Source organism: Carassius carassius, chromosome 40, assembly GCF_963082965.1.
Source record: "Carassius carassius chromosome 40, fCarCar2.1, whole genome shotgun sequence".
NCBI classification, from domain to species: domain Eukaryota; kingdom Metazoa; phylum Chordata; class Actinopteri; order Cypriniformes; family Cyprinidae; genus Carassius; species Carassius carassius.
In genome coordinates, this window is record NC_081794.1 from 22,161,857 (window position 1) to 22,186,077 (window position 24,221).

Here is a 24,221-nt window from a genome sequence, read left to right on the forward strand (position 1 = left end):
GAACCTTGTGTTTATTTTATCTAGAACTGTGCACTCAATATTCATTCCTGCCACATGAGGGCAGTATCTGATCATTAAAGTTTTGCAAACGTAAATATGCAGCACTTCTGTCAAATATTTACACTGATGGGATAAAATATACTATTAAGCCACTAGAGACCACTTTTTATGGGCAATCGTAAATGAATGAATACATGTATGTATATGTGTGTGTGTATGCTGAAATATACACGGAAGATTATTTGCAGAAATATACATATAATAATGGGACAAGCTGATGTAGTTTAATGTTTTATTTGGTAATACTGTATATTTATCCGTCAAGTGAGCGTCCACATGGGTATTACAGAAAGCTTCAAAGACATGCATAGTCTGGTTCTTCTACCACAACTTTTATCATGTGGTTTAGACACTAGATCTCACATTCCTGCTCTTTCAGTAAATCAAAAAAGAGAAAGACAAAGACTGGTAAAAAATAACACAATGATCATATAAATCAAAGGTAACAACACATTAAAAAAGTAGAAACGCGGAAACAAAATCATTTAACTTAACGCCATTAAAGTTCAATAACAATTCATACAAAGCAGTTTAAGTAGTTATAGCTCGATGCATATTAAACATTAACCTTGTAAATTTATATAGACTATTCATAAGAGTTCAAGCTTGTTTATGACAACGCTTCTGGTATGAGGAAAGATGTGAGGATATTGAAACAAATATCTTAATTTAAATCACACTTAAGCAAAAAAAAAAAAAAAAACTTTGTACATTTATGCTGGAACACTGATAGCCAAAATAGAAAGGCATGAATCGAATGATTACTCATAAGAATGCTGCCTTTGTCGATACAAATGATTTTGGTTTTGATTTTATACAGTGATTGTGATGCATTTTATCGTTCAAATCGATCAACGCTGTTATTGTTGCTTTCGTCAGTTCAACTTCAGTCTGTCTTCTCCCTCTTTCTCTCAATCATTATGACCACATCGGACCACATGCTTAACCCTGACGAAGCGCCTAGCAACTAGTATTCTAATGCCTCGCCCTCAGTCAATCACGTGACTTGGCAACGCCCAATCAGGTGACAGCTGCAACAACCCAACTCTGAGCCTTCCTCTCAAGCTGCCAATAAACTCCTGAGTTTATTGACATCACAGGAGGAAGGAACCTCACTCATTGTTTCCTCTTTCTCAGTGCATGCTATAGGCCTGTCTCTTTGCATGCCAATCCAATCAGCCTTGTTTTACTCTAGGGCAAAACGAAAGGTCTTCCCATTACCATGGCAACTAAAGTCTTGCATACCTCTTTGGGTACATAATCAAATAAGAACAATACGGAAGATAAAAAAGCTCACTAGGACCTTAGATAACTGATGCTGTAATTCTTAAAGATGAAGCATTTGCAAATCAATAACAAAAACATTGAAAATTAAAATTACAAAAAAAGAGGAGACGTTCCTCTTGGTTTTGTCTTTAAAAAGTGCAACAAGTTTAAATAGTATCATCACTGAACTATTAACGGAGGAATAAATGCATAAATTGGACTCGGCGTTTGAGACAAGACATATTGACAAAACAAATTAGGGATGTCTGATTCGTAAATGTGCATAAACATCTAATTGGAGAGGACTTTATAACTAATTATGAACTATCGTCAGAATAATAGATGCCTGCATTGTTATTCCTTCATTTTTCGTATATGCGAAGGATACTGTACGACATGAAGCAATGATGAAAAACAGTGGAAGTGAAATGAAGAACAGCTTCATATACAACAGTTCAACATTCTGAAATTTGGTCAGCAACACAATTTTGTTTCGGTCACAAATTCATGCCTAACAAGATTGACTTTGGTCTTTAATTTAAATTTTTTTTTTCCCAAATCCCAGCTGTCTTAAGTTCTTTCCAGGTCCCCACACATCTTTGAACTATCTGGGAAGTCCTGCCTCACCATTTATCTGAGTGGACCAATTGGCATGGCTTTGGGAAATTACACTACCTTCAAAAGTAATACTTTCAATACCACCCCGTGTGGGTTTAGGCCAGAATACCAGAAACTGAAAATGCAAATTGAGCTGAGAGACTGCAGTTTTGGGAGATTGTAGAGATCATTCAGTCTTTATGCAGAAAGAAATCTAAGAGCTGTTTTGGGGGGCAGAAAGTGCTCTCGTTTTAAAGATCATCCCTCACACGATGGGGAGTGTTTTCTGGGTGCCAGCCTTAGGTAGGGTTGTTACTTACGCTCCATTCTGTCTCTTGTTGCGATATATCTAATGAAGACTGTACACTAATCTAGCCTCAAGACGTTTCAGTTTAAATTTGGTTGAGTTTTGTCTTTATGTCGATATTAACTTACACCTTATCTATGATATTTGTAAGAATCTCAGATTGGGTGATGAAGAGGGCGAGAGATACTTTAAGGGTCTTCCACATCCAGAAATTCTTTCTTGGGTGGCGCGACTCCACGGTACCAGGCGCAGGAGCCGTCTCCTCTCTTGATGCAGGCATAGTGGTCAGACTGGCGGCCATGAATTATCTTCTCCGTCACCCAATCTGTCCACAGACACTCCTCTGGGGTGCTGATCTCACATGGGAAGGTTGCACAGCGTGTGATCTGGGTGCAGCAAAAACAATGTTTGTATATTTTATAATTAAATATTAGCTTGGTAGATGCTTACTGACTCAAATCAAAACAGTCCACCCAAAAGTCTCTATAAGTCTGTTTTTGAATACTTCTGCTCTATTGAACAAGTAGTTTTAAAATAAAAAAATAAAATTAAAATAAAAAATGCAGCAAAATGTTCTACAAGTACCAAACCAAATGATTTTCAAATGCAAAAACAATGTGTGTTTGAGGTTTAAGGTTTATAGCCCTGATGGATGTATGAAAAGAAAGACACCTGATGGATAGATGGATGGATGGAGCTGGATGCATGCATGGATAGATAGATAGATAGATAGATAGATAGATAGATAGATAGATAGATAGATAGATAGATAGATAGATAGATAGATAGATAGATGGGGTGGCCAGATGGATGAATAGACATACAGTATAGAAGAATGGATGGAAAGAGAGAAAGAAAAGAAAGAAAGTGAAAGAAACCACCCATTCTTCAAATTCTGAATTATGCACAACCAAGGTTGACACAGTAATGATTATTATGTGTCCACAGGAGAAATATACAGTACTCGCCTTGCAGTCACACCCCATCTGGTAGCGCTGACTGAGGCTCTTCTTCTGGGTGGCACTCATGGATTCCCAGGGCATGATAAGATCACACAGAGTCACGTGCATCTTACCATTGGTCTCCCCCTTGCCTGGAAATGTGCAGACAAAACAATACGAACCGTCTGTGAACATCTGATAGTCACGGGCATAACATGGTCCAACAGACAAAATAACAGCACACGAGAACACGATAAGAAGTCGCTATGTTTATAAACTGAACCCTTAATTTAGTCATCTATTGTTTTGTATTATGACTGAACCACATTAAGGAGGTCACTGCAGAGTCAAAGCGCAAATTTGGGGAAAAACACTACATGCCAAAGCTTGTAAACCCTGATGGTGGAGAATAGGAGTAGCTAACCACAATTTGGGACTTCACAAAATGGGAGGGAAAATGAAAATGACATAAACAACCTCCTTTCTATTTTTGCCCAGAGCGAAGGTTTCTGAAGTTCTGCTCTGTTTACAATCTGAAACCTGGGTAGTTTTTACTCCGTGTGGAGAAGGAAATGTGTGCCCTGAAAACACAACATCAGCATTTACTCTGCACAACAGGATCAGCTCTCTCATTATTTTACCTCCCCTCCTCCTCTAAAACTTCGGCTTTAAAAGCAAATTGCTACCCTCCACAGACCTCTGCCTTGTCAACTCTGTAATTTGGGCTCTGCAGGAATGATCGGAGATGGGGAAACCAGAAGTTGTCTGTGTTCATCTTTTGACGTTCTTTTATATTCTGTGTTTTTTTCCCTTCAGAGTTGCCTGCTCAGCAAGTTCATTAGAGAGAAGAGGAGAGTATTGAAACCCAGCAGTAAATTCAGCACATTGTACAGCAATAAGTCACGGTTTGTAAACTTCTGTCCTGTCTGAAAACGGATTGCCTTGAGTGAAGCATGTGCCAACTGGCAAGTGCTTTGCTGTGCAGGCAGTAACCAATAGCAGTGTGTGCTTAGACTGTGGATTTATTTGACCAAAAACAACAGCTGTAGTGAAATGACAATCTTTTACCTGAGATGAGGTACTCCTTCTTGCCGTTAGTGTCCAAATTCGTCACTCCACACACTGCAGATGAGGGAGCGGTGAAGACCACGTCGATGTGGTGATCTGGGCCTTTGAACATCTGTTAGAGGACAACAAAACATAATTTTATTCAATGCAAGACATTTTCATTGTAGGTTAGATTTGAATAACAGCTGTCAAATTCATCCCTCACCTTGATCTGCTTAATCTCATATTGGATCCGCTTGATAGGGTTCCCATAAATATCATTCCCAGAATCCACTTCTTTTTTTCCAACTACCTTGGCCCTGATTACTGCAGAGAAAATATTAAGGAAATTATTAATTTCATGATTTAACTGCCAAAAAAATATCTACTGTATTAAAATACTATTTGATAAAAAAAAATGTATACTGGTTTTTGTATTAGTTCTCATTTAGAACTCGTTTTAGTATTATTTGAAATAGTTGTTTTTCATATACCTTTCTATTATGGTAAGTTAGAAAACTTGGGGTTCACATGTGATGCATTGTTTTAAAATGTCCTTGTTTGTGCTTCTTGATACACACTGATGATGGCTTAGGCCGAAACGCGTCTGTGTAAGACATGGTATGAATAAATTTATAAAAGGCTTTCTTGAGAGTGCGGTTTTTTCTCTTTTATTTCTGGATAACTTTATGACTCACACCGACTAAACGACAAGGGAGTTGTGCGCGCCTTCTCCACTATAAAGTTAGAAAACTCAATTAAATCAAGGCCACCTCAAAAGCCACCTGTATTCAGAAGTGTTGTGCAGGACAACGGCGTCTTTCAGGCTGGGGACTACACGTCCCCTGAGGGCATTTCTCAGGATGCTCGGCCACATGGCTGCTGCCTCCTTGTTTATTCTCCTGGGTCTGCTTATCATGTGGCCGCTTCAAATTTGGCTGAAAGGCCGCTTTCCTTCCCACGCCTGGTGCAGGGGCCAAGGTGTCAAGGTAACCCACTGCTGCATCAAAGCTGTGGCTCCTTGGAAAATTTTTCACCTGTATTAGTCAGGCGAGCAGATGGGAACAACCTCCAGAAGTCTTAATAGAGGCCTCTGGCTCAGGCTAGGTCGCTCTGTATGAGGGCAATCTGGCTTACGGCTCCTGGTCGACCCACAAGCAATGCCTACATATAAACTGCCTCAAAATGATAGCAGTTTTTCTAGCCCTGAAAACCTTCCTACCTGCCTTAAAGGGGCACTGGTCAAACAACACACCAGTGGTGGCCTATATCAACTGCCAAGGTGGCCTCATGTCATGTCCCCTTCACAGGATGACTCAATGTTTCCTGCTTTGGGCACAGAGAGAACTCCTCTCACTACAAGTGGTTCATGTGCTGGGCAGACTGAACCAGGGAGCAGATATGTTGTCAAGGGTAAATGTAGCTCCAGGGGAATGGGGGCTACATCCCCTGATGGTTCATATGATCTGTTCAGTTTTCAGAAGGGCAGAGTTTGACTTTTCATCTCGGAAGACACCTCCCTAATCTATTTTTTGAGACAGCTGGATGCTCTGGCCCACGATGGGCCCAACATCCACTTGTACGCCTTCCTTCCTATCGCCCTGCTACACCAGGTTATCAGGCGAGTCAGGGACGCAAAGTGCTCTCTCCTCTTCGTGGCCCCTTTCTGGAGAAACCAAGTCTGGTTTCTGGAGATGACCCATCCGCTATCTGCAGCATTGTGGTCAATACCACTGAGAAGAGACCTTCTCTCGCAGGCGCAGGGCAAGATCTGGCATCCCCAGATGGAACTGTAGAGCCTTCATTTCTGGCCTCTTGATGGGAGTCAGGCCTACTCCCAATGAGAGTCACTAATACCATTTTAGAGGCTAAAGCTCCATCTACGAGATACCTCTATGCCCTCAAGTGGTCAGTCTTCAGTGACCGGTGTTTAGCATGGAACCAGGATCCGATATCATGTGACGTGTCCTAGGTGCTAACCATTTTGCAAGAGCTGCTGGATAAGGGGTGCACCCTTCCATGCTCAAAACCAAAGTGGCGAATCATTCTCTCCAGACTGGCTGAACAATTGCCAGACACAACTTGGTTGTTAAGTTTCTCAGAGGCGCTCAGCGATTCAACCCTCCTCACCCTAAGACGGTGCCAGTATGGGACATGTCTATAGTCCTGAGAGCTCTCAAGAGCTCCCCATTTGAGCCACTTCAAACAGCCAGCTAAAGGGTCATAATATTCAAAACCGCTCTACTTTTGACCTTGACGTCAGTAAAGTGAGTAGGGGACTTGCAAGCCCTGTCTGTCAGTGCTTTCTGTCTTGAGTTTGGACCCAATAACTGTAAAGTCATTCTCCAGCTACGAAGCAACTACGTACCAAAGGTGCTCTCAACTCCATTTAGAGCCCAGGTCATTTCTCTTTTAGCCCTCTCTGAAATTGATGGTGAACAAGGTTCCAACTTGCTATGCCATGTCCGGGCACTGCGAGTTTAAATTAAGGAGTCGCTCAGACAGCTCGGAGTCATTCAGACAGTCAGAGCAGCTTTTTGTATGCTTTGGAGGCCACTCTAAAGGGCTGCCTGTCACAAAGCAAAAGCTATCTCATTGGATAGTAGACGTTATAGCTCTGGCTTATGCCTCAGTTAACTTGCAGTGCCCTTTGGGTGTGAGCGCCCATTCCACCAGAAGAATGGCCTCCTCTTGTGCCTGGTTAAGTGGGATCTCTATTGGGGAGATTTGTGAGGCCGCTGACTGGTCGTCGCTGTCTACCTTTATTAGATTATTCAATTTGGACGTCCCTGCCCTACAGGAACGGGTCTCATCCGTTTAATGTTTACATTTTACCCCTGCTCGGGTAGGGAGAGTTATCTGAAGTAGACCTCAGAATGTTCCTGGGTCTCTTTGTGGTTCAGGCTTATGGAACCCTCACTGAGTGTTCCTCGGCTGAGCTCACGGAACAGGCGAAGTTCAACATCTGCTTATAGCACGGCGCTACTTGATACGTTCCCCAACCAGTCTTCAATGATGATGCAACGGGAGTTACCTTTCGATAGGGTTACTCACATTACCTCGGTTCACTGACATAAGGGAACAAGCGTTACATACTGTAACTGGCCATGCTATAGTTGCAGATGAATCGATGGCTAACGCTTAAGTTGTTGATTCTGATGAAATGGCGCTCTGGGGCAACTTTGGTTTGTGTAACTACACAAACATTAACAAATCAGGCTCCAGTAACAGTGTTAACAGAAGTTCCCCCAAACAGTCTTCAATGAACAGTTACGTGAGTATCCGGAGCATTTCCATACCTTGCACAAGACTAAATTGGCGGGGGGGGGGGGGGGGGGGTTGTATTTAAGTGTGATTTTAAAGAGTTTTTTAACAAGATGAGAAATTTGATTTATTTTGGAATATAGAAAAGTTTCTGTTATGTTGTGTTACCATTGTGGTGAGCTTGCACTCAGTAAAAATGGCATTTATCATGCTAACATGCACCGTTTTAGCTACACTTAAGAGATTCAGTTAATCAGTTTGATTAGTTTGACATGTTATTTTATTGTTTTAATCCATTTAGTGATGTTTCCAGTCAAGTTCCAGTTTACAATTTAATTAAATGTTAAGAAAACCCATTTCCAAAGTTTAAAAACCACTGCCAACAACTAAATTAAGTTCAGCCAAAGAATTATTGTTTTTCAGTGTGGAATCTTCTCAATGGTTTTCCACCACTACTTGGACTCAGTAAAATATACAATCTTCAACACAAGGCCTGCAAAGATTCTGTCACGTCATCATAAAAAGATGAAAAGGCACATGACTTTTCATAGATGACACACCTCTCATCTGAGGCCTTGTCTAAACACCAGTGAGAGGTCTCTCTCATATGAAGAGAGTCATGCCCCGAAACCCAAATCCCATTTCCTGCAAGTTGAGCGTTTGCAGCTGTCCAGCATTTCTTTAGCTCTCTTTGTCAGGTCAGCCAACATGCGGCAGAGACGCCTCTTCTAGAGAAGCTGACACATGACAACCTTGCGCTGACTCATTCATTCTCTTGCCTTTTATGCTCTCCCTTATTTTCCTAAATCATTTTTAAATGGCTGTTATTTTTTCACTTAAGTACTGCACGGAAACATAGAATGGAACTTAAGGGGATGAAAAGAAGCCTCTCTATCACACAACAAAATCCCTCACCCTCCACAACCCTAAACTTCAGCCGTGTTGTCCACATAGTCAGCTTTACTTTGACAGAAGAGTAAACAGCTGCAAACCATCTTATATAAACTTATATTTACAGTGTTTTCATCTGACAAATGGACTTATTTTAGGACCTACAGATAAATTGTAAATTTAAAGATCTACAATAATTAATTTATGTCATTAATGAAGTAAGCAGAATATACTGTATATGTTATAGATTGACAAGGAAAAAGCTAGATGGGAAGTTGAGAAGTAATCAAAGGTCATATGAGATGTTGATTGTTGCGTTTTGACCAAAATCCTCAGTCAAAGGGTCCAAAACAACACTAGACCCCTTTATATGGACAAAAAACACAACATTTATCAAAATGTCTTCTTCTGTGTTCCACAAAAGACAGGTTTGAAAATTATAGACAGAATTTTCATTTTTGGATGAACTATTCCTTTATCAAGTCAAAAAAAGCAGAAATATATGCAGTATATGCAAGTATGGCGTCAAAGCCATTATTGCAAAGTCAGGGTGATCAGGTCATTCTGAAGGGGTGTATTTTGCCATATTGAGCAGAAGAGAATGCATTTTTCTATGGTTGCTTACCAAACAAGTAAACAAATAGACATGAAATACTAATATTAATGAGTATATCGGTAAAAAACAATAGTCACATGGTGGGACAATGGTTAGTTATACAGTTTAGTCATCATAATACAAAAATATTTTTGACTATAGAATGTTGTGATTGACTAATCAGAATCACGTATTCTGGAGAGTTGGCAGAGTTGAGAGTTTGGCAAGTGTTGGCAGGTGCCAAATCCAGCTGGAAAATTAAATCAGCATCTTCAAAAAGCTGGTCAGCAGAAGGAAGCATGAAGTGCTCCAAAATTTCTTGGTAAACGGGTACAGTGACTTTGGTTTTCAAAAAACAAAATGGACCAGCAGATGACATTGCACCCCAAATCATCACAGACTGTAAAGTAACTTGGGCTATGAGCTTTTCCACCCTTCCTCCAGATTCTAAGACCTTGGTTTCCGAATGAAATACAAAACTTGCTCTCATCTGAAAAGAGGACTTTGGACCACTGGGCAACAGTCCAGTTCTTCTACTCCTCAGCCCAGGTAAGATGGCTCTGACGTTGTCTGTGGTTCAGGAGTGGCTTAACAAGAGGAATACGACAACTGTATCCAAATTCCTTGACACGTCTGTATGCCTTTACTCCAGCCTTAGTCCATTCCTTGTGAAGTTCACTCAAATTCTTGAATTGATTTTGCTTGACAATCCTCATAAGCTTGCGGTTCTCTCGGTTGGTTGAGCATTTTTTTCTTCCACACTCTTTCGTTCCACTTAATTTTCTGTTAACATGGTTGGATACAGCACTCTGTTAACAGCCAGCTTCTTTGGCAATGAATGTTTGTGGCTTACCCTCCTTGTGAAAGGTGTCAATGATTGTCTTCTGGACAACTTTCAGATCAGCAGTCTTCCCCACGATTGTGTAGCCTAGTGAACCAAACTGAGATACCATTTTCAAGGCAGGAAACCTTTGCAGGTGTTATGAGTTGTTTAGCTGATTGGCATGTCACCATTTTCTAACTTGTTGAGAGAGTGAATTGGTGGGTTTTTGTAAAATGTGAGCCAAAATCATCCCAATTAAAAGAACCAAATACTTAAACTACTTCAGTACTAAAGTTAAGGGAAAAATAAGTTGATTTTACATTTCATGGCATCAACACATCTCAATAAAGTTGGGAGAAGGCCATGTTTACCACTGTGTGGCATCCCTTCTTCTTTTTATAACAGTCTGCAAATGTCTGGGGACTGAGGAGACAAGTTGCTCAAGTTTAGGAATAGGAAAGTTGTCCCATTCTTGTCTAATACAGGCTTCTAGTTGCTCAACTTTCTTAGGTCTTCTTTGTTGCATCTTCCTCTTTATGATGCGTCAAAGGTTTTCTATGGGTGAAAGATCTGGACTGCATGCTGGCCATTTCAGTACCCGGTTCCTACTTCTACGCAGCCATGATGTTGTAATTGATGCAGTATGTGGTCTGGCATTGTCATGATGGAAAATGCAAGGTCTTCCCTGAAAGAGACGACGTCTTGATGGGAGCATATGTTGTTCTAGAACTTGGATATACCTTTCAGCATTGATGGTGCCCTTCCAGATGTTTAAGCTACCCATGCCACACGCACTAATGCAACCCCATACCATCAGAGATGCAGGCTTCTGAACTGAGCGCTGATAACAACTTGGGTTGTCCTTGTCCTCTTTAGTCTGGATGACATGGCATCCCAGTTTTCCAAAAAGACCTTTTTTAAATCGTTTGACCACAGAACAGTTTTCGACTTTGCCACAGTCCATTTTAAATGAGCCTTGGCCCAGAGAAATGCCTGCGCTTCTGGATCAGAATCAGAATCAGAATGAGCTTTATTGCCAGGTGTGTTTACACATACGAGGAATTTGTTTTCATGATAGAAGCTCCGCAGTGCAACAGAATGACAGTGACAGAACAAAAAAAAACACATAATAAAAGAATAAAAAATACAAAATATACAAATAAGTAGGTAAGTAATGACAATACAAATTGACAATTGTATGGCAGGTATATTACAAAAAGCAGTTATGTATGTACAGGTATATTATGTGCAAAATTTAAGTATACACTAAGTATGTGTGTTAGATATGTGTATGTGTATATATAGAAGTGTATGTGTATATAAATATAAATAGTGTAGTGTGTTCCACAGTCATTATCAATTGTTCATTAGATGGATTGCTTGAGGGAAGAAACTGTTCCTGTGTCTGGTCGTTCTGGTGCTCAGTGCACTGTAGCGTCGACCAGATGGCAACAGTTCAAAGAGGGAATGTGCTGGGTGTGAGGGGTCCAGAGTGATTTTACTGGCCCTTTTGCTCACTCTGGATAAGTACAGTTCTTGAATATAAGGGAGGGTTGTACCGATGATTCGCTCAGCAGTGCGGACTACCCGTTGTAGTCTTCTAAGGTCATATTTAGAAGCTGAGCTGAACCAGACAGTTACTGAAGTGCAGAGGATGGATTCAATGATGGTGGAGTAGAACTGTTTCAGCAGCTCCTGTGGCAGGTTAAACTTCCTCAGCTGGCAAAGGAAGTACAACCTCTGCTGGCCCTTTTTCACAATGGAGTCAATGTGACTGTCCCACTTCAGGTCCTGAGAGATAGTGGTGCCCAGGAACCGGAATGACTCCACTGCAGTCACAGTGCTGTTCATGATTGTGAGTGGGGGAGAGCAGGGGGTTTCTCCTGAAGTCCACTATCATCTCCACTGTTTTGAGCGTGTTAAGCTCCAGGTTGTTGAGAGTGCACCAGACAGCCAGCTCTTTAACCTCCTGTCTGTAAGCAGACTCATCACCATCCTGAATGAGGCCGATGGGTGTGGTGTCATCTGCAAACTTCAGGAGCTTGACAGAGGGGTCCTTAGACATGCAATCGTTAGTTGATCCACTGACAGACGGAGGTGGGCACGGATAGCTGAGTTAGTTTGGGCAGGAGGAGGTTTGGGATGATCGTGTTAAAGGCCGAGCTGAAGTCCACAAACAGGATCCTCACATAAGTCCCCGGTCTGTCTAGGTGTTGCAGAACATAATGCAGTCCAATGTTTACTGCATCATCCACAGACCTGTTTGCTCTGTAGGCAAACTGAAGAGGATCCAACAAGGGTCCAGTGATGTCCTTCAGGTGGGCCAGCACCAGTTTTTCAAATGACTTCATGACTACAGACGTTAAAGCCACAGGCCTGTAGTCATTTTATTCCTGTAATTTTGGATTTCTTTGGGATGGGGATGATGGTGGAGCATTTGAAGCATGAAGGGACTTCACACAGCTCCAGTGATCTGTTGAAGATCTGTGTGAAGATGGGGGCCAGCTGGTCAGCACAGGATTTCAGACAGGCTGGTGTAACACAATCTGGGCCTGGTACTTTTTTCCTTTTCTGCTTCCAGAAGATCTGGCACACAGCATCCTCGCTTATCTGTATTGCAGGTGTGGGGGAGAGGGGAGATGCAGGAGGTGTGAATGGTGAGAGTGGTTGTTTGGAGAACGGTTGTTTGGAGAGGTGATCAGAGCGGGTTGCAGTAGTTGTTAATGGTGTGAACGGCTGTGTGGAGAGGCGTTCAGGGCAGGTGATGGGTGTTTTTCTTTCAAACCTGCAGTAAAACTCGTTCAGATCATCTGCCAGTCATTTATTCTCCATAGTGCTGGGGGATGGTGTCTTGTAGTTGGTGATCTCTCTCAGACTTTTCCACACTGATGTGGTAACACTGATGTTTTAACATTCTGTTCAAGTATTTATACACTTTCTTGCTGTAAAATGGTTGTGGAAATCATTGTATATTCCTAATTAATTTATGTAAGTGTTGTTTAATATTAAACTTCATAATTATGAATTTTATTAGATCAGTCAATATATTAATCACACTTCACCACTGTGCTGTGAAATGAAGTACTGCTTATGAGTTATCACTGTAAAATGTTGTTGTTTACCTGTTGGTCTTGTCTACATTTGCCTAGTAAACCAATGAGGAAACAATTACAGGCTAATGTTGTCCTCAAGGCTAAACTTGTCTCAGTAAATAGGTGGACCTTGTCGCTGCTTGGCAACCTGTTTACTAAATTGTCCAGATATAAACTGGAATTCACACTTTTTGCAACATATTCACCTAAAAATAACCAGTCCTTCCCATGTCCACAGTGTACTCAGCCATTTGGTGTCCTAAAATGAGGGGCAGTGTCAATATGTAACATTTATTTGTGTTGGCAGTGCCTCTGGCAAGAACAATAAAGGGGGACAGATATTTTAAGTTTCTGGGGTATTTCATGGGAATGTCAGATGCGTACTTCACAAAGCGAACAAACCTCACAACACCAATGACAAAGTTTTGCTGTCCTTTATTTAAGCATTGTCTGATGCAGTTGATCCCAACTGGTTAGTACAGTACATTAAGTGACCCAATTCCAAACCCATATATAATCTGTGTTTTGTAATGAAATATGTATTTTATTTGGTTCACAGCTTTCTTGGACGAAGATATGACACACAACATCTTTACATCTGGCTAATTTGACTGGCTTCTACTAACCCTGCTGGAAAGACCAGCTTAGAACATATAAAGTGGCTGTTTTACAGGTTAATGCAGGTTTGGCGCTGGTCTGGCTGGTGGGCGAACATAATCATGATGTTGTTTACCACTGAAACTCACTGGTTAGGTCAGTCTTGTTGATTAAGCATGGTGGGGATGCAAAACACAACTGATCTTTTTAGAAGTTACTTTTTTATTTATGCATTTTAAATGTTTGACTAATTTCTATCCAACTGAATGGAGTAATTTTTTTATGGTGTACACTACCGTTCAAAGGTTTGGGGTAATTACGATTATTTTTTTTATTTTGGAAAGAAATTAATACTTGTATCTAGCATGGATTCATTAAATTGATCAAAAGTGAGAATAAAGATTTACATAAAAAGTCTTTCAATAAAAATTATATTTTGAATACATGTTTTATTTAGATTTTTCTATTTTTCAGAGAATCCTTAAAAAAAAATCACAGTTTTAACAAAAATAGTTTTAACTGTTTTCAAAATTGATAATGGCAAGAAATGTTTCTTGAGCAGCAAATCAGCATATTAGAATGATTTCCGAAGGATTATGTGATACTGAAGACTGGAGTAATGATGCTGAAAATGCAGCTCTTCCATCACAAGAATAAATAACATTTTAAAATATATTAAAAGAGAAAACATTTATTTGAAATTGTAATAATATTTCACAATATTACTGTTTTTGCTGTATTTTTGATTAAATAAATTCAGCTTAGGGAAGAATAAGTCTTCTTTCATAAGCATTCAACATTTTACTCCTAACTCCAAACTTCTGAACACTAGTTTACATGTTTTGAATTCGTAATAAATGTGAACTTTGAAATTCATTAGTATTTAACTCAAGTATTTAAACTAAATTTTCAACAAAAAAGTTTAAAACACTACAGCAACTACATTCACTTTGACATTAACAACAAATATTATACATAGCAGAGTAAAGGATATTTAATATTATACACAGCAGAGTTAAATAAACCTTATTGTAAATATTTGTAAAAAAAAATATTTATTTTTGTGGGATTTACATAATTTGATTGGACATATGGCTCTAACATCAGCAACAAGATACAATAGAAAAGTAAGCTTTTAAAAGATTTCCTTTAGAACATGTGCGAGTCGTCGACCCATTTTTAAACAAATTACATTCCTACTCCTGATCAGTGATTGGAAATACACCCAAAGAGAGCTTATGAATGTCTGAAAGCTGTCTCGTCGACTGAACCCAGAAAAAACTAAAATATCTCTAAAAAAGGAGAAGATTTACTGCACAGTCTCATGTTAATCAACTGCAGATGAAAATGAAACAAGACAACTTTTCAAGAAGGCGTTCATCAGCAGCAGCTGTCTTCTGGCTTCCAATTACAGCTGCTGAAGTTACGACCTACCCACACCTCTTGTGTTTGAGTCAGAAAAACATATTCAAAAACTGACCTGAGGTCAGTTTGAAGAGGTCTTAATATTACCATATTAGCCGGGTTGCTCCTCCTTAACCCCACCCTGTCCTTTCATAAACAGGCAGTCTTTGCACAGCATCGATTTGCTCTTCCTGCTGTTTGGATCGGCTGTGTATTTTGTTAGGACAGCTTGTTTTAATCGAGGTATGCTCAGGAACATTTCTGCAAAACTACTTAAGCAAACGCCGCAATGAAATGGAGATACAAATGGAGCACAGTTTTTGAGACAAACAGGATTTTACAAGTTGAATTAGACTTGCTACTTACTCTCACTCTCAGGGCTAATTGAGGTGAAAGGGATAGTTCACACAAAATTTTAAATTCTGTCATCATTTCCTAACCCTCATGTCATTACAAAACTTTGTCTTTATTTATTCTACAGAACATGAAAGGAAACATTTTGAAGGATGTTACAGCTGCTCTCTTCCTTATTATTAAAGTGGATAGGGACCAGGGGCTGTCAAGCTCCAAAAAAAGCATGATAAAAACATCATAATGTGAAAATATTGCTTGACTGCAGTGGTCACCATTTATGGAAAATCAAACGCGTTTCTAAAGACATTAGGGTGAGTAAATGACAGAACTATGCCTTCAAATGTGAGGATAAAAAATAGATGAATGATATCACAGGAGAGTCAAAGATAGAAATGGAAAAACAAAATGTAATGGCTGCAAATTTTGAGGCACTTGCTCACCATGGAAAATATGAGCCTGGGGATATAGGATGCAAGGACATAAAATAACTAGAAAAAGGAAAACACACGCACACGTATGCACACTCATAGCCATTATTATACACCCATGGGCTCACTTTATGGGCTGGAAAAGACGCAAATGTGAAAGGTTCAATGCTCTTACAGTTAACGATAGCCCCCCTCCTCCTCCTATCCAAGTTGCATGCTTGTGTATGTCAAGTCTTTCTGGGTCCTGAGCTATAGGGCATGATAACACTGTGCCAGAACTAAAGATCAATATAGTCTTTTCTATGAACCAATTTATCGTGCTTCCAGGTTTAAGGTAGGTCAAGCTTCAACACAAGTTGTTTTGCACCTAAAATTCCAGATACGTTTTGAGGGCAAAGAAGCCTCACTTCTCCTGGTGAAGTAATCAAGCAATTTTCCAAAGGATTCTGGGAGCATCCAGCAGTGAGGAGCAGAGAAACAGTGGCTGCTGCCTGACTTACCAATATCATGAAACTTGTGAGTACATCCCAGAGATGGTTTGCTCTGGTCAGATGACACAGTTGAAAGTTTTAGCTGGATGGATGGTATTTTTTTCACTAATTGTTTATTGGCTGTTTAAGTGTCACATGTAGAAGGGTCATCAAGGGGAAAGTCCACCTTAAAATATATATATATATTTCATTATTCATCCTCATGTTATTCAAATCTGTACAACTTGCTTTCTTCTACAAAACACAAAAGAATATACACTGCTCAGCTGATCTCTGTTCTGGACTTGCACAAACTGCATTGCAATCATTTTCCAAAATGATTACGACAATAATGATTATGTAAACGGCCATTAACTGATGCTGCATTTAAGTCCTCCTGGGACATTCATACTTAAGGGGCTGACAAGTCATAGTTATGACATCAGGTGCATTCAAGTCAATTTGGTCAGACCAAGATGGCGATTTCACTTCTCTACATAAAATGCAATTCTTTTTTTAACTCAATCATCTACAAAATGATGAAAAAAGAATGCATCATAGTGTTTTTGCTTTTTTCTGTTTTTATTAAAGTTATGATGTAAACTGAATCACTATATATTCTATGGTAATTATACAATAACATAATATTTTGTATTTGTCCAGATTTATTGTACATTACAAAAATTATTGATTTGATTAATTTCAACAAATTTACCGTCAATTAAGATGTTGCATATGTATAGTCTTTGGCTCCGTCCAACTATTGCATCCATTGTTTTTTCACTGACCTGCCCCCAACTCAGAAACTCGAGGCTTAAAGAAAATCTGAAGTTTTCCACTCATAATATCAACTTTGTGGCGGCATTCATGTGCATTCAGCTTGTAAATACAACATGTATCCATGAGGCCAGAGAGGAACCAAGCAAAGGCTATATTGCTGCTGTTCCATAAGTGCCACCTACTGTCAGAAAGTGAATGTGCATTCTCATTCAGCCTGCCTGCTGTTTTGATTTCATGTAGCATAATTTCACACAGCTAAAGTCAGACCATTCTGTTTCTGCTTCATCCATCCATCCATCCATCATCTTCCGCTTATCCGGGGCCGGGTCGCGGGGGCAACAGTCTAAGCAGAGACGCCCAGACTTCCCTCTCCCTAGCCACTTCCTCCAGCTCCCAGGCCAGCCGGGAGACATAGTCCCTCCAGCGTGTCGTAGGTCTTCCCGGGGCCTCCTCCCGGTGGGACGTGCCTGGAACACCTCCCTGGGAAGGCATCCAGGAGGCATCCGAAATAGATTCCCGAGCCACCTCAGCTGGCTCCTCTCGATGTGGAGGAGCAATGGCTCTACTCTGAGCTCCTCCCGAGTGACCGAGCTTCTCACCCTATCTCTAAGGGAGCGCCCAGCCACCCTACGGAGAAAGCTCATTTCAGCCAAGAGCTTTGCCTTACAGCTCAGCTCCTTCTTCACCACGACAGACCGGTACAGCGACCGCATTACTGCAGAAGCTGCACCGATCCGTCTGTCTCTCCCATTCCATCCTTCCCTCACTCGTGAACAAGACCCCAAGATACCTGAACTCCTCCACTTGAGGCAGGAACTCTCCACCAACCTGCAGTGGGCAATCCACCCTTTTCCGACTGAGAACCATGACCTCGGACTTGGAGGTGCTGATTCTCATCCCAGCCGCTTCACACTCAGCTGCAAACCGTCCCAGTGCACGCCGAAGGTCCTGGTCCAGAAACACGACAACATCATCCACAAAAAGCAGCGACGAAATCGTATGGTTCCCAAACCGGACACTCTCCGGCCCTTGGCTGCGCCTAGAAATTCTGTCCATAAAAATTATGAACAGAACCAGTGACAAAGGGCAGCCCTGCCGGAGTCCAACATGCACCGGGAACAGGTCTGACTTACTGCCAGCAATGCGAGCCAAGCTCTTGCTCCGGTCGTACAGGGACCGAACAGCCCTAAGCAGGGGGCCGCCGACCCCATACTCCCAGAGCACCCTCCACAGGATGCCACGAGGAACACGGTCGAATGCCTTCTCCAAATCCACAAAACACATGTGGACTGGTTGGGCAAACTCCCATGAACCCTCCAGCACCCTGGAATGGGTATAGAGCTGGTCCAGTGTTCCACGACCGGGACGAAAACCACTGTTTCTGCGTCAGATTTTGAAATTATACAATCTAGTTAAAATCAGAAACTGCTACATGTAGCATCTTTGTTTGGATCAGTGGTTGCCCCTAAATGGCTACAGAGAGTTTGGTCTGTAACAGAGCAAATAAACATCTTGTTGATGTACTCATATTATTAATTGTTCTTGTCTTTTGCTTAAAAATCAAATCTATATTTTAAAAAAGGGCAATAGGTATCTGCCAACTTGCTTGTAAAAATTTTTTAATCGAAATCGGTCATGAGAAGATCGTGGATCACTACAAAAGATTATATTTTGGGGAAAAATTTTTTCCAGTTGTTTTTTTTTTTCATTAAAGGAGAGTCAGTAGGGTACAATTTTGTTTTAAACCTTTTTGACTTTCAATGAATAGACTTTTTTTTCCTTTTTTTTTAACAGACAGTGATATTGCCAGTATTTCTTGAGAGAACTGTCAGCACCAACAACTGTTTCATAAACCTACTATATGATAATCTAAAAATAAGAAAGATTTCTGTGTGGGAACCTCATAGCTTTAGGTTCACAGTATTAATCAAAATTGTATTTTTCTTTGAGGTTTAATAATTAAAGTGTAATTATATCACAATCCTGCACTACAAATGTAGTGATGTTCTGCAGTGTCTGTCTTCAGCTTCATTCCCACTGCTTCATTTTTCCTGCCTGACCCACATTCCTGTTGCCCGATAATCATGCATGTCCCACAACGCCTGCTCCCTCCACAGATGACTTACACACTCTCTTTCATATGCATGTATCATAATCAAAATGTCATAGTTTCCATCAAAATATACCCACCACACAAATAGCCACATCCTGAGTTTTCGTATGCTTGCACAGCTTTTAGCAATCATGACCAGCGCGGAGCCCAGGCAGACCACTGCACCAAAAGTCCCCGAACTCCATCTTCCACTCCTACCTTCATAGACACACTCACTGACTTCACTGAGGGCCACCACAACCAAAATATATTCCACCTTACAGGTATAAAATAAAAATAGTATTTATTAAATAGGCCATTTAGTTGTCTTTACCATTAAAAAAATAAACATAAGGACCTTAAAAGGTTTCTTAAAATAGAAAAATGTGACTTTTAAAAATAATTTAATATGAAGGAACCAAATGGTTCAACATAGCATGTTGCAATCATCTCATAAAGCTGCACTGTTTTTTTTCTTGTATGATAAAGTTCTTCTATGCACATGAAAGAAATTTCAATAATTTGATAGAGATAACCAAGATTCTTACCAAGCATTAAATTAATGAACAAAATATCAAGAAGGAAAATGTATGTTTTAAAAAAGACATTTAATATAAATAAACATGGAACAACCACATGGCAAGTAAATTTGTAAAGTGGTTCTCACACCACAGGAGTAAAAAATTAACAGGAGAATGGAGCTGTTTTGCTTCCACTCTGGATACTCTGCCTGCGGTTTCTTTGAACTAATTTCTTTCTTTTTGAACTCCTGACACAATTTATCACTGTAATTGAGCGCAACAGCCAGGTTACGGAAGTAAAAATCCCATTTGTTTTCTCCATAGATGAACTGCTTTTTAACGATAAATTATGAACGTTCCAGGAGGTTAAGCAACAACATATTCTTCTATAGAAAGTTTTGCCTCTTTTTTTTTTATTGTGTACTTTCAAATTATTTATACATTTTCTTTAAATTTGTATTTTTCTCAAGAAATATTGTTTGTATACTTTTAAAATCAATGACTATAATTTAAATACTCTGAAAAAAAAAATGCAATGTTGAGATTAGTGGTGTCGCGATACCGGTATTGAGGTGGTGATATTCAAATAATGAAATATCATTATCATGTTAATTTGGTGTCGCAATATACCAGTATTGTTTATATTTAAAAACGAATAGTACACTATTGATAACAGGACTCAACAATACTGCGACATTTTCACAGTTTCATTCATACTCGACACCAGAGGGCATGAGAAAGTCCACAAATTAGACTCACAGGATTAATGAAACAAATTACTTTTTTAGGAAATCCCTTATATGGACAAAGGCTGCGTTCCAGTCTATTTTTTATGCCCTTCACTCATTAACTTCCCTCCGTCTAGTTTACGTGGATGTATGTCATTGATAACGTTGAATTAGTGCCCACTACTGGCAGAAGTGCTTAAGAAAGTTTGCGAGTGCATGTCTAAATGTGGAGTAGAATGCCGCCAAAGATGAGAATCAGCACGATAACAACAGTATATGTCTGTTTTTGCATTCTTCAAGCCATCTCAGGTATTTTTATATGGATGTGTACGTATATTGCAATGCTAATCGTAATAGCCTTTATCACTGTATGGAATACTATAAAATAATAATCAGCTCATAAATGTAACTTATTTCAAACATTCAAATCCTATAGATATCACGATATATTGTTTTCATGAATTTTTGAGACCTCGATAATCATGTAGTGAAAAATCTGATATCGTGACCACCCTAGTTTAGTTGCATCTTAGTGCTGGTTGACTTTAGAGGTACCGAGAAACTGAAATAAAATAAACTGGAAAAAAACTTGTGGATTATTAAAAGGGCTTTTAATTGGATGGTTGACCCAAAATAAATATTTTTTCATTATTTAATTACTTTCTTATCAAACCCATATGGAATTACTATATCAATATGGAAAATGCCAATGTAGACTAAGGCTATATTAGGTATTATTCTTTATATCATCTTCCTCTTTATTTTTTTCTATATTTTCATTAAACTTGCCTCGGGGCATTGTTGAGCATTGCTGTATGGAAAAGAGAAGTGTGAAGATTTTCCTGTAGTGTTTGGAGGCACATGAGGGTGAAATAATAATGATAGAATTTTCAATCTGTTCCATATGAGAGCATAGCAATGTAATTAAAAGACGTGTGTAAAGTTTAGTCATTTAACACACTGGCAAATTTTTTTGTTAGAAAGATTTGTTTGTGTGAGGTTTGCTGACTGCCATTTATTTATTTATTAAATAAATTATTATTAGATATTTATTATTTATTTATTGCCATTTATTTCTCATTTTATCAAAATACATGTGGAGAAAGATTTCACATTTGGATGTTTAATTTGTTGTTTTTTTCAGAAATGTCTAGCATTTCCTGTGAGGTAGGAACCAAACAAATCGTCTGGCAGCTTTCAAAAGCTCTCATCCTTTGCATTCTGTGTGCGATCCAAAAGATGAGGTGAACAGACATCACTGAAAACGAATCATGTGATGCACAAGGTGTTTGCAATGAGCATATCATGCCTGTGGGAGGTTGAAGATTTCCTGGAACTGACTTGCATATTTTAGTATTTTTAGAAACTTTCCAGCTAACAATCTGTTCTTGATAACTGTTTTTCTCTTTCTTTATAACCAAGAGAAACCAAGTGCTTGGCTTGGACCTGCAAACAATGCTCAAACGTGGTTTCACCTTCAGCAGACTCGAAGAAAAGCAGTGTGAGTTCTTCTCCGGTGTTTATTGCTACTGTCTGGGGCTATTAAATGTGTCAATGAGCTCTGTCATGTGTCACTGAGCCGGTGAAAATGACAGTTTCCAGAGGAGATCTTTAAACCGTGAAACAGGTGGAACTGATTGCTTTGATTATGACATCAAAGCAGCAGTTTTCTAGTTAGGTATGTTTGAATTGAATAACCAAAATAAGCATGTTCTCTTGGGACACATCATTGAATTAGGTCACACAAACATTGTATGTTTATAATCGTAAAGCAACAAATGGTACACTGGAAATAATGCTTGGAATTTTTACGTCAAAAAAGTATAAAAATGCTCACTCTTAAAAATAAAGGTTGTTTATTTGCATCTATGAAGACTTAAACATCCATGAAACCTTTTTCATTATGAAAATTTTCTTCACACTAAGAATTTTTTTTTTTTAAATGGCTGTTTTAATCATGGAAATCCACAATGTTTTTTCTGTGGCATAACTGCAAAGGTTATGGTATGGCATCACTGCAAATAAAAAAAAAATAGTTTACTGTAAAAAACTGTTAACTGAAGTTAATTAACAAAAATACAAATAAATCAATGACATTACTGTAAATTGCATGGTTTATGGAAGTATGAATTGTATTTACACTTTAAATTAATATAATATTTAGTTAATGTATATTACTTTTACAGTAAATTATTAAATAATACTGTTTAAGTAAAAAAAAATTCTTTGCAGTTATGTATTTTAGGGTGTTTTACAGGTATGTTACTATTTATGTTATTTAGTTAATGTTACAACACCCAAACCACCCACTAAATGTATTACTCACTAAAAAGTGTGTGGGCAAACAATTTAGGTTGTCCGAACAGCATAGCATGACTAGACACAACACACAAATGTTAAACTTTTACAGTATGTCTGCTTCTTTACATTATTGTTCCCTTGTTACTCTACACAAATGACCAGCATTGTTTTAGTGCGTCCAAGTACTGCAGTCAAAAAATCTCTGGTCCTGCTACAAGGCTTTTGGGTACACTAAACCTTTTCAAAGGGCTACCTGTGAGAAATGTTTGTACATTTGGCATCCTCCACTGGTAATTCCTCTTTTTTTCAGTTTATAACTTCCTCAACCTCCACCAAAGGAATCCTCATCACTTCTGTATTCAGGAATGTTCAGCACCACACCCCAGCCCGCTCTCTGACCCTTGAGACCCTTACTGTCTATAAATCTCTGACAAGAAACCAGGCTTGTCACTAGACAGTTTGCCAAAAGGGATCAGGACAGACTACGATTCCAGTACATTTGAACAGCTAAATATTTTGAACAGATGACCAGTATAACTGGGCCTTTAGTTGGGCGGTTTATACAGTGTAAAGAACCCTGGGTACACCAAAGAAAATGAGGCTGTTTAAATCCTCAAGGCCAAAGGTAATCCTGTAGTCAGCATGAATTTTAACCCATTTTATTTGCACAGTTTGACATATATCCATGCAACACAGGATATCCAGTATCTCTGTCCCATTTTGGCTATCTGCTAATACAGGAGATTTATTTTTCTGTGTACTCTATTTTTTACTCTACTCTGTATACTCAATCTCAGAATGAACTCAATCTCTGATTCTTAATACTGTACATTATGATGTTAGGATTGCTGTATTCACTTAAATTCATTTTAGTTTTTGGTGTTTTATTTTTTAATTTATTTAGACTAAATAGATCGTTTATCAGCTCTTGGTAAAAACATGAAAATGACTTTTTAATAGAGCCCAACCGATATATCGGCCGGCCGATATTATCAGCCGATATAAGCTAATTGCATTTAAATCGGCATCGGCATTTATAACGGCCGATGAAACATGAGAAACAGAGTCTCATGCTTCACTCATGTTATGAGTGTTGCATAGTGTGCCCACCAGAGGGAGCTCTGCAGCTCCAGAGTTAACAACAGCGCCAGAAGTCCACTACAGAAGAAAGCGATCAGCCAAGGAGATGAAGGAGATGTAACTTACTGTTTTGACGGTGAGTCTGTCGTTCGTCATGTGAAATGATTGTAGATTTAGTTCATACCCTGTATATAAAAACTGTGTGGTAGTTCTAGCTAACGGTCCTATCATTATCACTTCAAAATATTCTGTAACATCACTTACAGCCGCTAATGCATTGCTATATTAGATTAGCCACAAAGCTAATACCATGTTTATCAGTGGAAGAGCGCGAACGTTAATAGGAGGTCAAACTATAACGTTAGCGTTTAACTTATTCTTATTCTATTGCGGTGTGTTTCCCACATAATGACCGCGTAATTGGGCCTTTCACACAGTACGCGGTATGCACGGCGCTTGCCGCTGGGTTCAGCGTTGCCCTTCAGATACAACGCGATTTGCGCTGCGCTATGGCGTAGGCGGAGTTTTAAAAACGTTTAGCGGGAGCTCTTTCATAGTCTGTTGTTCCTCCTGTCGGTCAGAA

The 24,221-nt window shown here is 39.4% G+C and overlaps 1 protein-coding gene across 1 annotated transcript in view; it reads right to left on the reverse strand.

Annotated features, from left to right (window-relative positions):
• Positions 1-278: 278 nt before the first annotated feature.
• The window catches only part of timp2a (TIMP metallopeptidase inhibitor 2a), a 29,707-nt gene continuing 5,764 nt past the window's right edge, over positions 279-24,221 (reverse strand). Inside the window, exons 2-5 of the mRNA XM_059532617.1 lie at positions 4,445-4,545; positions 4,240-4,351; positions 3,199-3,323; positions 279-2,616 (exon numbers count right to left, since the gene is read on the reverse strand). Of these exons, the coding sequence (XP_059388600.1) occupies positions 2,419-2,616; positions 3,199-3,323; positions 4,240-4,351; positions 4,445-4,545 (536 nt within the window). The 3' untranslated portion in view covers positions 279-2,418. The remainder of the gene's footprint in view (positions 2,617-3,198; positions 3,324-4,239; positions 4,352-4,444; positions 4,546-24,221) is intronic.